Below are 15,682 nucleotides of genomic sequence, written 5' to 3' on the forward strand. Positions count from 1 at the left end.
CCCAGGGACATAGGAACAGGCAAATGGACAAAAGGCTGGGAGCCTGCCGTGGGTGCTCTGCCATATACCGGGACCCCAGGTAGCACCAGCTTGGGGGCCAGAACCCCACAAGAGAGGAGAAACCACCCTGCTCTCAGGAGTCTAGTCAGAAGGGAAAGATATGTCACAGTGAGGAAAACTCTGGCACAGTAAAGTGAGGGAGGCAAGTATTGGCCGACTCTTCCTGGGCCAGACCTTGAGCCAGATGGTGCCCAAGAGGAAGGAGTTGGGAATAGAGCTGAACTAGATCAGTCCCTGCCCCTGGGATGCCAGCCTCGGGGCCCAGCCCTGTACCACCCCTGCACAGAGCACAGGACAAACAAGGAGTGGGCAGCCTGACCCCTGGGCTAAATGCCACATACCCAGCATCCCATGCATGTAAACAGCATCTCCCTGAGGCAGAGACCCAGCAGGCTGGAGGGGCCAGGAACCTTCCTGGGGGAGGGATGACCTGAGCCTCAAAGGGAAGGGTGGGCAGGGTTAGACAGGCTGAAGAGGGGTGGGAGGGAGGAGAGACATGTGTCAAAACAATCCCCTTTCCAGGGGAAGCTGGATCTAGAACTTTCTCCTCAAGAGAAGTCTGGCTAGTCAAAGCAAAAGAAGGGACAAGGGTGTCTGCTGTGAAAGCTACAGCCCTGCAGGTGTTCAAGTAATAGCCACCAATTCCCAGGCCTCCAGGGAGTCATAGGCACCTCTGAGTGGGCCAAGGTGGACTGCCTCATGGTGGGCCTGCTGCCCGTGACCATGGCCACAGCTTCTGAGCCCAGCCCTGCCTAAGGCTGTATATGAAACCATGGCCTGGCATTCCTGCTGGATTCAGCAGTCTGTGCCTCAGAAGAGGAGTGGGGCCAAGGAGGAGTAAAGTACTTGGCTGCTTGGCTGCAGGTTTATTCAGACAGACCCGTATCTCCTCTCTCTTTGTTTCTGTCTCACACATACATATACCACAGCTTCACACACAGCCACACACACACACACACAGCCTCACAACACACATTAATATCACACTTCTCTGCTCTTCAGTTCTGACCTGGAGTCCCTGGGGTCCACATGCAGGATGTAAAGATGCACAGAGTCTGGGTGAGACTCTCGTAGGCAGGCGGGGTGTCTCTGAAGGGGCCCCTCCTCTCTGCCCGTCCTCCTGGAGCCTGGCCCTCCGCCTCTCTGCCCCCTCCTCTTCTCTCACATGAACCACTATCCCACTCCACTACTACCTGAGGCTGGTTCAAATCCAAGCTCTGCCACTTATCAACTGATGATCTTGATAAATGTCACTATATGCCACTCTGCACCTCAGTTTCCTCTTCTGTGAATTGGGAGTAATGATAGTACTTACATAGGGTTGCTATGAGGATTAAACGAATGAATATTTGAAAAGCATTGAGCATAATGCCTGGCACTCAGTGCTTTAAGAGGGTTTGTTAAATAATATAAATAATCATGATTATCCACAGGCCTTTCTTTGGTCCTTTTCTATGGGTCCCTCCCTTCCTCAGGCTCCTAGAATGGGAACCCAGAAGGCAGAACAGGAACTGCCTTCCTCTCCCTGAGGCTGGAAGTGCCTGTCCCCTGACATTTATGGGGCACTCCTGGTGCATGGCTGGTCCCTGCCTCCTCTCCCCCAGCATAGCTCCCTGGAGCTGTGTCTTGTGTGCCTCCCAAACCTTGAGTTATGTCCTAAAACATGCTTTGCCTGTGCCTGCCAGAGCACCTATCCATAGACTGGGGCCAGGCCTGCCTGCCCCACAGAGCTATGGGTTCCCCTAAGACAGACACCTAGTAGAAATCCTCTCCAGGCCCATAGCCTCTCCAAGCCCAGGGCTGGGCACAGAGGAAGCTCTTGCTATCTATGTTCAGCATGGCCAAACACGGGGTAGATCTCAGGAGGACCTCCTCAGGGAAGTTTCCCATAGGGCACGACCTCAGGCCCCCACTCTGGGTCAGGATGAGTCTGGGGACCAAACTGATCCAGGGTCAACCAGCCCATGCTCAGACTTCAAGGGGCTATGGGGGCCACCCAGGGAGGGATGAGAGGCCAGAAGATGCTGCTTCCAGAAAAAGGCATTATTGAAGGAAACCAATGCTGGTTGGGGATTGGTTGCTATAGAAACACGTCCTAACTATCTCCCAAACTGCTGTATGCGCCACTGATGAGCTTGTGTGCTGGGCTGTTTCAGGGGACATGCCGGGAGCCCCAGAAGGGCTTGTCTGCTGGGGTTCCCAGCACCTGGAGCCGAGATTCTGAAGGACCCAGGAGGAATCCAGCATCTGGGGCAAACAGGTAGCTCCATCAGCCCAGGGATGGACTCAAGGGCTGAGGCTAAGACTCAAGTCTGCAGAATTATTCTGAAATTAGGGACAGCCCCAACCTTGAGCTGGCCACGGATCAAGTCACAACCCTGATCACAGAACAAGCTGAGACCGAGCCACAGACCAGGCCACAACCCCAATCTCAAACTAAGCTATGAAGCTGACCACAGACCAAGTCACGAACTAAGCCTCAACCCAGCCAGTCACAGACCCAGCCACCAACTCGGCAATGACTCTAGCCACTGACTTCAGCCTAATCCTGGCCATGAATGGTACTGGCACAATCAAGGGTCTGTATCAAATAATTTCAAGGATATTTTCACAGCTAACACTAACTTCTGTACAGCACTTCCCACCACTGCCAGGCATTTGCATGGCCTTCACTTCCTTTTGTCTTCACAACAGCCCAGTGAGGTCAATAAAGAAGAGCCATGATCCCTGTTTACAGATGAGAAAAGCTAAGTTCCCAGGAGGAATCTGACCTGCCCACTGTCAGGTTCCCTGTCCCCAAGGTGGGCTGGGTGGGGTTAGAGTCCCTGTCTCCCAGCAGGACACAGTTGGCCGAATCAATTGCTTTGGAAAAGATGTTCTTTTTGAAGACCTGCTGGTATCTCATAAATATGCCGTTTAAATACCCATTAATTACCTTATTTAGGAGCTAATTAGTGATTAATAGCTTTGGCTATCTATTGTACTTCCATTTGCTCTGCCAATTTGGCTCCCAACAATTCCGAGTTATTTGGAACAATTCTCCCAAGCCCCAGATGTCCCCCCTCTGTCCCTTCAGACTCTTGCTCTGTAAGGAAGAAACTTTCTCCTGCCTCTAAAGGGAGCTCCCATAGCATCTGCTACTGATGGCTCTGCCACGTGCAGGCTCCTCAGGAGGGTAGCAAGGGGGAGCCCCAAAAGAGGGCCCCCTCAGCAGCTGCAGGAAGACATTCCTTCCAATCATCCCAGGATGCCCTGTGGGGAGCCAGGAAAGGAGGTTAGGAACCCAGGCACCCAACCAGGGAATTGGGAGGCCAGGTTGGGGTCAATGCTGAAGGCTCTTTTGCAGACCCCCACCTCAATGAGACAGCCAGCTTTTTGGGAAGGATACCAAATGCTACCATCAGCCTTATGCAAGCAGTAGCAAGGAAGCAGCCCCACCCCCAGCAAGAACCTAGGTGGGCGATTCGTACCATTGGCCCCTCCAGATTGCTATTGAGCAAGGATGGGGCCACAGGCTGCCTCTGTCCCCAGGCTTTCCATTTGGTGCTAAACCCCAGCACCTGGATTTGTCAGCCAGGACCTCGGAGGCAGGGCTGCCTAATATTCTCATAGCTGCTCCAGATTACACTGTACCACGAGAAGGAAACAAACAGGCAGCAAGGAATAAACACCCCCCACCCCCACCGTTCACTGGGCAGTAATGGGAAAGCTGAAAATAGCTTTTTTTACCACTAGGGATGATTCCAGGGTTGCTCAGCTGGGACCAGCCTCAGGGAGGCAGGAGGCGGGAAGTGGGGGTGAAGAAATGAAAAGGAGGCCACGGGGCTATGGGAGGTCAAAGGGAGTTTTGATCAAGAGGGCAGTGATCTGCACCATTCTGGAGCAGTCCAGAAAATGTCAGAGGTGTATAAGTGATGATGCTCTAAACCTCCCAAAGACAGACTCCTAGAACAGCTGCCACCCCTGTGAGCTCACAGTTCGAATCCTGCACACCTAGGTCTCTCCCCAAGGAGGTCAGGAGTGCAGGCACGATGTGCTCAGCAAACACTGAGAGAGAGCCAAGCAAACACGGCATCAGCGGCAGACAGCTCAGAAGAGGCCTCTCGATCCACCAGAACTCAGTGCCCCTCCCAGACAGAGCCGGACGTGTTTCTATTTTTGCTTTCAACCCTTGTTTGGCATCCCCAGCTAACAGACGGCTACTTCCCCTCCCTTCAGAATAACAGGGCATCTGGGAAGGGGAACACCTCCTCACTGGCCTCCCCTGCTCCAGGTCTGCAAATAAACAGACTGACCCTGGCAAAGAAAGATGAGGCCCTGGACACCCCCAGGCACCTTCCTCTGGCAGGACGTCAGCAAGAGAAGAACCTCACTATCATGCCTAGAGAACAGCTTGACACCAAAGAACTCTGGTTTCCAGATGCGAAGGCACCTGCCCCCGCCAGCTCCGGCTGCACATGCTGGCCCCACTCCATACAGCCACAGAACCTTCCCCTCGGGGTCTGGAATTCACCCCATAGTCAGGCCACAGCTCAAGCCCCTACATGCCATCCTGCATCTTGACCCAAGCTCTGACATGGCTACAGAAGCTCTGAGCCTGGGCCTCAGCCTGAGCCATGTCCTCATGCACAAGTGAACCTCACAAATTCAGCCCTGAGGAGAGCCTGGAGGAAGCAGGGTGTAGCCCTACTACAGGAACCCAGCTCCCACCCCAGAGCTGTTGACAGGCAGGAGGCTCCCCCACCCATCCACCCTCTCTACACACGACCCCCTTGGGGGCTGGTGGCCACACAGCTGTGCAGGCCTCCGCAGGCAGACGTGGGGCCCTGGAGGTGGCATTTACCTCCGGAGTGACTCACTAAGGCTCCCATTCCTTTGTGAAAGGGGGTGCAATTTAGCATTTTCTTTCTCCTTAGACAACAAGAATTTTAAAAGCGAGAGTGTAGAGATTTGAGGGAGTGGGTGGGGAGCTCAGATCTCATTTGATTTCCAAACTCATTTGCTATACATTCTCTCCTCCCCCCTCCTACCCCCAACCATTTCCTTGGGGGCTCTGACCACCCCCTTCCGCAGTGGCTCCCGGCTGCAGATCTGGTGATGGGCTGGGGCCTGGGGCCCCTAGGAGGCACAGCTTTCTGTGTCCCAATCCTCAGCATTTGTGCCCCCATACCCACCACCCCTCTGAGAGGGTCCTTATGAGGTATGACATGAGGGGAGGTGAGGCCCCTTAAGGCACTTGTAAAGCCAACAGGAGGGAGGCCAAAAAAGGAGCAATTTTAGAGCTGGAACGGACTTTAAAGCTTATCTTGACCCCCCAACTCTTCCCTTCCCCTTCTTTAACAGATCAGGAAACTGAGACCCAGATGGGCCATTAAAGGTCAAACAGTTACAGGGTAGGGTCTCTTCTTTTGTTACACAATGTGACTCCTAGGACTGCTGACTCTCAGAGTAGAAGAGACCTAAGTTCTAATTTCAGTTCTGCCTCTAACTTTATGTGTGATTTAAGACCCAGACACAACCTCTGTGAGCCTCAGTTTTTTCATCCATAAAATGGGAATAACTTCAGCCCTACCTCAAAAAGATGATGTCAAACCATGGGACAGCAGAGTGTGCTAAGGACTGCTAGCAAAAAAAAACAAGCCTAACTGCTCCCAGGCTAACCCATGACCCACCCTTCCTTCTCTCAAGCCTGGAATTGCAGAGAACTCCTGGGAGGCAGCTAGGTTCTACTGGGAAGTCCTCAGTCCTCAAAGTTGCACACCCTGTGTCCTTAAAGACACCAAGACCTCAGAAAAGGACCCTTTGCCTTTCTGGCCTCAGTCTCCCACCTTGCACAATGAACATACAGGACTAGAAGACCTCTAAGCCTCTTCCAGCCATGAACTATGATAACATATGGAGGTATATGTGAAAACATCACACTTTCTGTCCAATCTCACACAAATATGGCCCCAGCAAGGAAGGAGTCTAGCCATGTCCTTACACCCTGTGTCCCACCAGCTAACAAGAGGCCTCCAATTGGGACAGGGGTTTCCGGGCCCAGGGTCACATGCTTGAGGTGGGGCCTTCTGCTTGAGCTGCATTGTCTGTGACTCATCTAATCATACCACAGTCATGGCTAAGAGGCAGCAAAGGGTCTCAAACTGGGGCCTGCTAGGGCCTGCTGGGGCCTGCCAGGTCTGCTGAGATAGGTAACTCAGCTGAGGAACAAGACACCTGCCCAAGCTCCAGCACTTCCCCGATTGCAAGCATGTCTCCAGTCTTCCTGGGGGGCAGTTTTAGGGAGGTCTTGAATTGAGACACTGGCATCTGATTTTGCCCCAGCCTTCACCCCGCCGCCGACACCTGAGAAGGTGAATTTGTAATCTCTTTGCAGAATGTGATGTCCTTCCCAAGATACATTCCAAAGCAATCCCAGCACCCTGGGCTTGGGAGTTTCTCAAGGATCCTGTCTCAAATCCCCTGGCACCAACCAGAGTCCTGAGAATCCCAGCGCTGGTTCCTTTCCCTAGCTTCCAAACATTCCCTCCTCTGAGAGATCCAGACACCTGTCCCCATCCCTGAGAGCCACAGAGCAGGGGGCCCAGAGGTCTGGCTTTGGGATGGTGAGAAGCCTGCTGCCTCAACCGAGCAAGGTACAAACTGAGGCTCTGGAAAGGCAGGTTCTAGGCCCAGCTCTGCCACCACCGTTTTTCTGTGGTAGTGGCCACATATCTCCACATACCCCTCTCAATGCCTCAGTGTCCCCCTGTTGACGAGGGGGACATGACTATCTGGAAGTGTCCTCCAGCTCTGACACTGTAGGACCAGTGTTTTACTGACTCATATTATGAGGTTTGATATACTCCAGCCATTGTCTCCTCCCCTCAGAGCAGAGGCCAACACCTGGGAGCAAATAAACTGGTTCCTCCAGCCTGAAAGGCCCAGCCCTGTAGCCCCAGCCCAGCCTCTCCTGACAGTCCTGCCCAGTCTGAGAGTTTCCAAGACCCTCCTGGCAGCTCACTCTGTTTTTTCTTGGATGAGGCCTCTCCCACTTGCACTGCCCCTTAGGCAGGCAGATACCCTCTCCAGCCTGCTGGAGAGCAGAGGGTGGGCCCAAGGAGTGCAGAGAGGAAGGGAGGGGCAGCGCAGCTGGCAGGAACTGGAACAAACTCTTCTCATTCTGGCAAAGCCTCTTTCCACCCTCCCAGGAGCCCTCGTGCAGCAGCCAGAGAGACCTGTCGAGACACCCAAATCTTACTGTGTCATTCCTATCTTCGATGCTCTCCAGAGTTCCTTTAAGCCTTCTACACCCCTCCAGGAACCTGCCACCCCAGCCAGACATACTTCTCCACCGTTGGACACCTCCTGTCCACCCATTTCCATTTCCACTTGGTAGCAGTCCCTCCACACTGACATCTTTCTCATTCCAACTCCCTAGTCTTTGTTCAAACTATTACCTCCACCTGGAAGCCTGCACCTCTCCACCTTCCTATCCAAATTCCACCAGCCTTTGAGGCCCAAGTCCTAGAGAAATCCAGCCTTCACTACTTCAAGCCACCACTGACTCCCATGGGTAGCTCTTACAGCAAATTATTGTTTCCTAAATGGAGTTCCTGGATCCTCCCCCACCTCCCTGCAGGCTGCCTTTCATCCCGAAGGTAGGCCTCTCTCCTTTGTCCACCAAAACAAGGGCCCCCTCAGGGCAAGACCAAGGGCTCTTCCTCCCAAGCCTTTCCTCTCAAGACTGAACATGGGGCACCACTGCGATCCAGGTCTGTACAACCAAAATCTCCCCAGAGATTGGGAACTGGTAATAACCCATTTGAGATACATATTCTGCAAATTGTCCAGTCCTTCCTAGGAACTGATTATATTTCTCTTGTACCTGGGTTCTCTTGGAAATGTGAAAGTTTTTTCCCTGCCTCCCTTCGCTCCTGTCTGACACAGTTGACACAACCATGGCTGAATACTCAGGATATGTACTGCACATGTGTAGGGACGTCATTCACTAGACTACAATATAATGACCCCGGAGCCATGCACTATGGTGGCCCTGGGACCCAAACCCCTATCTCTTCCCTCAGTAAGTGGCCTCTTGGACACTTTTTAGAGGGAATGCCTCACAAGCAATGGAGCAGACCCCTCACTCACTGGCCGGGTTCCCACGGCCTCTACTTCTAGCCTTCGGCTTCCCTTGGTTCTAATGTCACTCCTAGAGTGAAGGCCTGATTATTTATGACCATCAATCTATCCATGTGAGGTAAAAGGTCCTGAATAACTACCCCTTTCTGTGCTATATCCCCTCCTTGGGCCTCAGTTTTTCTAACTGTAAAGAGAGGAACTTGTGCTCCTATCTCTGGGGATGCCCTCTCTCCTAAAGCTCCCCAACCTATTCTACAGCAACTTTGCCAGTGGGGGAGATGTGACTCCTATACACATACACACATGACTGCATTCTGTTTTCAATTCAGTAGGCTTAGGAGCCTAAAGAAGAGGGACATTTACAAAATGCAAAGTCGCCTAGAAGAGCTGAGAAAAGGAGGACTAATCCGATTTTGCTGAGGTCAATCCCAAAAGGCTCCCTGGGGTGGCAGCTGAGTATGGGAGAGAAGAGCTTGGGCAGTTCCAGCCACACAGAGGAGGGAGGCTGTGCTGCCCTGAGGGAAAGGGCCAAGCGTGAAATTGCAGCAGGAAAGACAAACTGTTAGAACAGCACGAGGTACTGATGCTCAAAGCAGGGCAGTTTTTTTCACCTGTCACTAGAACAAACTCCCACGGACTCTCAGCCTATGGGAGCCATAGGCCAAGGTAGAGGGACAGTACCCCCATTCCGTGACTAGGGTGACCTATCAGGGCAATAATGGAGAAAAACCCATCACTTAGAGTCCTGAGATTTCAACAGAGTTAGCTCAGTGACCAGGGTTTGCCCAGACCCTCTAGGCCACCTTGAGGAAGTTGTTTCTCCAGATGTTTTTAAAAGGGGGAGAGTAGCATTTCCTGCCTCCCAGGAACCCTGTGCACATTACCTGGTGCATTGTACAAGTAATAAGTGTTAACTGCTATTGTGATGGCAGTGATCTGGCAGGCGATCTGTGCGCAAGGTGTGCATGTGCACGCACACACATGTACACACAGTGCAGGGCGGTAGGCAGACACACACCCTGTCTTGTGCCCTTTGGGAGGGGTGGGGGTGATAAGGACCCAGATCAGTGGAGAAAAGAGGGAGATAGCCCTTTCCAGCCTCAATGGTGTCATCTCACTATGCCTCCCCCAGGAGGGGAGAAGGGAGGAAAGTGAGAAAGGGGGTGTTTAGATGTGTTTCGTACTTGCCATGTCTCACACAATCAGCCCTACCCCAATAGGACTCTTCCAGGACAGAACGGGAATATATTCTCAGGCACCTAAATCACATACCCAGTGCATGTAGAGAGGGGATCTGAACCCAGTCCAGGGTCCAGGACAGCATTTGTGGGGTAGCAGTGGATTTACACGGAGACCAGTGCCAAGTATGTGGACAGGTGAATTCACACTCATTCCATCACTGCCATCACTTATGGGTAGAGTGGTGGAGTTCATCCCAGGCCAAAGCTTAGTCCCAGGGGATGGCATGGCACTTGCCAGTGTCACAGGTTGGGTATGAGTTCATGGTACATTTACACATGCCAGTCTCACAAGCCAGCCTGATAACACAGGGCTTGCTTGCCCCACTGTATGGCCAGCCCTGTGGGCTTTTCTCAACCCAGGCCTCCCAAGGCACCAACCAGCCCAGAGTGTGCAAACAGGGACAGAGTCTGGTCTCTATCCTGATCCTCCCGTGGCTAGCTCAGGGCCTGGCACAGAGCAGATGTTGGTGAATGAATGTCTGGCTGAATGAATGAACGAATGACTAATGCCCACTCTCTCACCTAGGACTACATACACCTCTTGAGTGTGGGGGAGGTCAGCACCCATGGGACCCCAGATGAGGCCCTACCTTTAGAGCTCCGCACCTGAGGTTCTACCTCCCGGAGTCGGGGTGGGGGGAGGGGGCGGGACGGTCACTAGCGGGTGCATCACCAGCACCCCTCCTTCCCAAGAAGAAATCTGGGTCTCCTGGATGAGCTGGGGGCGGGGGTATAGGGGAAAGGGGAGTGGTGTCGCGTCCTGGATAGAGCTAGCGGCAGGACAAGGGGGCGCGTCCTGATTTGCGTTGGGGGGCGTGGGATGAAGTGGCAGCCACGGGACAGCCCTTCCGTCCCCATACCGGGTCAGGCCTCCGGAGGGTGGTAAGCTCCCACAGCTGGACTAAACAGGGGCGCTGCAGCCCTGGTCCCTCCCAGTGGGGCCATGGCGAGGGGGACAGGGTGTCCCACGAGGTGACCTGGGGCGCAGGAAGGACGCGGGGCGCGCGGAGCCCCCTCTGCACGCTCCGGGGGTCCGGCCTCGCCGCTGCCGCGTGCAACCCTCCCTGAACCTCCGCCCACCTGCGTGCGGGGCTCACCTGGGCCGCCCGCCCCTCCTCGAGCCAGGCGGGTCCCTCCCCCGGTCCGCGGACCCTGCCCTCCCGGCGCACACTCGCCCTCACCTGCACGGCCCGCCTTGGCCATGTCCCGGGCGGCGGGCTCCCGCTGTGCTGCCCCGCTCCTCGCGGTTCTCTGGCCGGGCCCCGGCGCCGAGCCACCTCCGGCCCGAGCGGACTCCGAGCGCCGCGCCCCGCGCCCCCGCCCCGCGCGCTCGGCTGCCGCCACCGCAGCCGCCGCCGCCTCGCCGCTCCCTCCCGCTCCCTTAAAGGCGCCGAGCGGCAGCCGAGCGGCAGCCGCGCCGGCCCCCCCGCCGCCGGGGTGGGACTGACGGAGGAAGGCGCCCCACCCGCCCCCGCGAGCCCGTACCCCGCCCGGGCCGCGGCCGCCGCTCCAGCCCGCTCCACTCAGGCCCGCGCGGCCACCGCAGCGCGCGGGGGGCGACAGAGACCGAGACCCGGCTGGGTTCAGAGACGAAGAGCAGAGACCGTGCGAGAGACACGAGACACTGCAGTCCAGACAGAGATGGGGACTCGGGCTGGAAGTCAGGAGAACAGAGACACCGAGACACAGCGCTGGAGAGACATCTCTACACACACACACGCCCGGGCTGAAACACCAGCGGGGAGAGACAGAGAAATTCAGAGACTAGAGACCCAGAGCCTGGCACTGGGAGACTGCCCGAGCCTACCGAGATAAAGAGAGAGGAAGGAAGAAGGGACACAGGGAGGCTCCCACGAAGCCAAGGAGGTTGCTCCAGGGATCAGAGACAAAAGATGGACCCCTTCATCAGCCTGTCCCACTCCAGGGACAGGTGAATGTGCCCTTAATTCTAAAGGAACACGTAAAACATGTAAATCCCATCTGGGACTTCAGGCTGGAGCAGAGTTTGGGGAGGCCAGTAGCCTAGATGTGAGAAGTACCTGCTCCGCCTTCCAAACCTGGGATGCCAGTGTTCTGGTGAACAAGCCTGGCGGGGGCTGGGGAGATTTGTGTTGTGGCTTCTGCATACAGGGATCCACAGTCCACCCCCAAAAGGGGACAGGAGATGGCCAATTGTCCTGGTGGTACCTGGGTGGTAGCCAGGTGGGAGACCCCAAGGAAGAGCAGTCCTCTCTCCAGCTCAGGGCTGTGGGCCCAACAGATAACTGACCAGCCTTTGGCAGCTCCCAAGCCAGTTACCTAGCTCCCTGCTGCTGGAAAAGGGTAGAGAGTAGCCATTCTTCAAGTGACTTTTCAGCTACCAAGCCCTCCCCTGAGCAGATGCCCTCTGCTTCCTTGGTAAGGGCTAAAGCCCAGTTACAATCTACAGCCAGGTACCTCACCTGCCCTGTCCCACCCCAACCTTCCAGAGAAAAGGTCCATCAGATAATTCTACCCTTGGGCTAGCCATGGTCTGACTCCAAGGTCACATTAGCCCCTTGTATGAAAACTGGGTACACATGGAGCAAAAAGGTGCCTCAATGGGCATTTAGTCCCGCACTCCCTCTGGGACTCTGACTGTACTCACGGAATTCCCACTAAGTGGCCCTTTAGTTCCTGGCTGATTATATCCAAGGACAGGGAGTTCGGTAACTCAAGCAAGAGAGTTCTATCTTTGGATGGTGCTGACCGTGAGAATGTTTTCACTCATTTGAACTGAATTCTGTGTCTTATATGACCCACCTATGTGTCCTTCTGATGGCTCACCCAACAAATTGAAGGCACCCCAGGGCCCTGTCCAACCCCCTAGTGTAGCTTCACCAGCCATCATGGTTTACCAGAGACTATCTGGATTTTAGCATTGAAAGTCCCACTTCCCAGGAAGCTCTGGATCCCAGAACCAGACAGCAGTGCTGACTCCAGTAGACAGAAGCTCCAAGGTTGTGAAACCAGAGCTGTTCACCAGTATGTGCCATTGGCCACCAGCTGGGAGAGTGTGACTGGATCCCTGTAACCCTTCCCCATTAGTAGGGTGTGGTGGGGATGGGAATACTGTGCTCAGGGCTTTACACTCATCATTACCCTCAGGTGCTTCCTGAGGTGTATTGTATTATCCCCAGTTTATACATAGAGAAATAGAGGCTGAGAAAGTTTGGATCTCATGGTCATGCAGGATTAGATTTCAGGCCTATGTTCTGTTCTGCCTTCACCCTTCCCTGCAGGTGGGGTACAGTCAGAGATCTGACTACCTGGATAATGTCCAGGTTTTGCCACCTGGTCTATGGGTGTGAGTAGTCCCCTTAAAGGGGACACACCTGGTCTTGAGCCTTTGGCTCACAGTCTGGTAGGGGTCTTGATATTTCCTTGCACGTGTGTGTGTGTGTGTGTGTGTGTGTGTGTGTGTGTGTGCAGGCAGTTAAGGGGAAGTGCCAAGTTGATGGGAATTGCAGAAATCATCTAGCCAGACCCCTTTCCACATACTCATTTCTCACATGGGAAGACAATGGGCCAGAGATGGAGGGGACTTGCCTCATGACAAGAGACTAGATTCAGGGCTTCCCCTTGGTAAACCATCACAGCCCCAGCCCCAGCCCCATCTGAAGTGCAGTCCCTTGCATGGATCTGGAGTCCGATGGAGAGTGTAGGGCCCTGGCCCCCTCAGGGCAGCTTTTGAATGCACTGGCTGTTAGCAGCTGCCAAGGAAGTCCTGGCCCAGCCTACAGACAGAGCAAACACATCAGGACTCAAGGCCATTAGATTAACTGGTGGGAGTTAACTTCCTGTGTTGGTAGAATCACCCTTAATTGAAGAAAAGAATAACTAGCAATTTAGAGACGACCTCAGCTGCCTTCAGGAGACAGAAGCAGAGTCCAGCAGGTGTTTCTTGGGCTTCCCAGTGCTATGACAAGAGTGACAGTGTCAGGGTTCCAGACAGATCCCTTTCTCTGGGACCTGCTGCCCAAGCCCTTTCCTCTGATCACAGTCTGTTCTGTCTCTACATCCAGAGCGGCCAGCTGCTCCCAGGCCCAGTCAAGCATTACAGCCCAGAGAGCCGGGCAAGAAGGGGGAGCGCAAAGGCTAGTGCTTCCTATTACCTGGGATAGTGTGTGCACAGATGTGGACAGATTAGAGAGCTCCAGGCAAATAGGAGTGGGAGCTGGCTGGTATGACTCTTCAACGCAAGAGACCCAAGGCCAGTGATTCCAAGCCCTTGGAATGGTACGTGGTGGTCTTTAGGAGCCAACATGGCCCTACGGAAATACAGTCATGCCAGGCTATGCTCCCTTCCTTTTTGGACACGTTATGACTTGTGGAGTTAAGTATTGCCATTCCTGCTGGACCTGGCACAGCCGCTGCCCAACTTGCTGAGAGTGACTCTGAATAGCACAGGAATCAGGAGCAGGACAATGGATAGGGCAAGTGAGTTATTCCTGTCCACTGCTGATGGAAGGAGGCCTGGGGCAGGACTTGGGCCAACTCAAGCACTTCAGCAAAGGTGCCTACAGCAGAGGAGTCCCACTGCCTCTGCCAGTGTCACGTTGCTGTCTCTCACTTGAGCCATTGCGGATGCTTTCCCTCCCTGCAATGTCTCCTGGCTTGGCTCTATACCCCTCTCGACCCCTTCCTCACTGGTTCCCACATTTAAAAGTCCCTCGGTTGTTGTCCACTGCCGTGGGGATTACCTCCAATTAAAACAGCAGCCCTAGAAATAGATGCTCTTCTTTGGAGCCTTCTAGAATAGCTCTGAGAGTGGCTGGTATGTTCTCACCACCACCTTCTTGCCTCAGGCTGCCCCAATTCTGCCCACTAGCCAGGACGCTGGTTGGAATGTACCTTTCCATCAGCACTGTTGTTTCTTCTCCTCCTTGCTGTTCTCTGTGGCGTATTTAGGATTATCCGTGCTTCTACCTTCACCCTCAAGAAGGATTAGAACCCTGTCTGTCCCCGCCCACTCTGGTAAGAGCCCCTTCTCAGCAGGTACATCAACAACCATGGCTTCATCCTCACTGAGTCACCAAGGATCTCATTTGTGGTCCCCTGCAGAGGCAGGATGATTCCTTTAAGATCGACAAATTATCCCTAAGATGAGCCTCAGACTCCCATGTGTAAGGACCCCCAGCCAAGACAGACCACTCCCACCCCGCCCCCTCATCCCCCCCCCACCCCAGGTAGAACAAGCCGAAAGCTCTAGTTTACATAGATTGTGGTCCTGCGCTATGCTACGAAAATGGGCTGTGAAGTCTAAAGAGCATTCTTATGCCTGTGTCCTCAGTGTTTTCAAAAGGTATTTGCAGACACTTTGCAGAAGCTGCTGAACAGGACCTCATCAGATTTTTACTTGAGTGCTGGGATGAACTGAGGCCGGAGCCTGGATTTCATTTCATCAATAGCTATTAAGCTCGCCTCTCTAACCGAGTGGGGTGTGCTAGTAAATGGGATTTTGAAGAGAGGGTCTGGAAAGGCTGAGGGGTAGGTTTTTCAAGGCAAAGGGTGGATGGTGGAGGCTGAGAGATGTAGCAGCTGCTCCAAGCAGAATGAGCTGCTTAGAGGGAGGTTCTGCTGTGTACTGTAGAGTGGGACCCCGCCCCCACGCCCATGGAACAATCAACAACAATTTACCACTTCCTCAAGCTTTTGCAGTTGGAGCTGTGTTTTGTGTTTGTTTGATGTCAAGACTGTTGAGATTGGCCCCGAGTAAGCCAAATTGTCTTCAAGTTGTACTTAGACCAAAGACAAATTAGAAACTAGGTGAAAATCTAAAACTCTGCTGCAAAAGTTGCCCTTTCCGTCTGCACTCCTGCAACACCCATCAGTGCCAGGTGCTGAGAGAATGCACATGCAGACACTCACCTCAGCCTGCTTGCTACCCCATCCTGGCTCCTCCCCCATCCTGCTCCCCAGCCAACACTGTTTATTAATGACAGGTTCCAGAACAAGAAAAACCAAACACAGTTGTAGATGATAAGGCACTAAAGAAGCAATAGATCAATGGGAAAAATCACCTGTGGTTCCTGATGAGTAATGCCACAGGATCTGCAAAGGCAGGAAATCACAATCAGACTATGGAAATAGATTTCGTAATAGTCGGTGGCTTTATCTGCACCTAGTATAGATACTATCTACATCTGTTACGGCTCTTACACACCTTGTCTCACATTCGGCTTTCCCCTCGGGCTCCTCCTGCTCAGGCACAGCCCTTGCTCTTGACCCTGGTGAGT

The 15,682-nt window shown here is 53.9% G+C and overlaps 1 protein-coding gene across 1 annotated transcript in view; it reads right to left on the bottom strand.

Moving 5' to 3' along the window:
- The window catches only part of PITPNM3 (PITPNM family member 3), an 89,071-nt gene extending 78,293 nt beyond the window's left edge, over nucleotides 1–10,778 (bottom strand). Inside the window, exon 1 of the mRNA XM_016138754.2 lies at nucleotides 10,607–10,778. Within this exon, the coding sequence (XP_015994240.2) occupies nucleotides 10,607–10,628 (22 nt within the window). The 5' untranslated portion in view covers nucleotides 10,629–10,778. The remainder of the gene's footprint in view (nucleotides 1–10,606) is intronic.
- Nucleotides 10,779–15,682: the final 4,904 nt, after the last annotated feature.

The sequence above is a fragment of the Rousettus aegyptiacus genome, unplaced genomic scaffold (genome assembly GCF_014176215.1).
Source record: "Rousettus aegyptiacus isolate mRouAeg1 unplaced genomic scaffold, mRouAeg1.p scaffold_m13_p_6, whole genome shotgun sequence".
Lineage (NCBI taxonomy): Eukaryota > Metazoa > Chordata > Mammalia > Chiroptera > Pteropodidae > Rousettus > Rousettus aegyptiacus.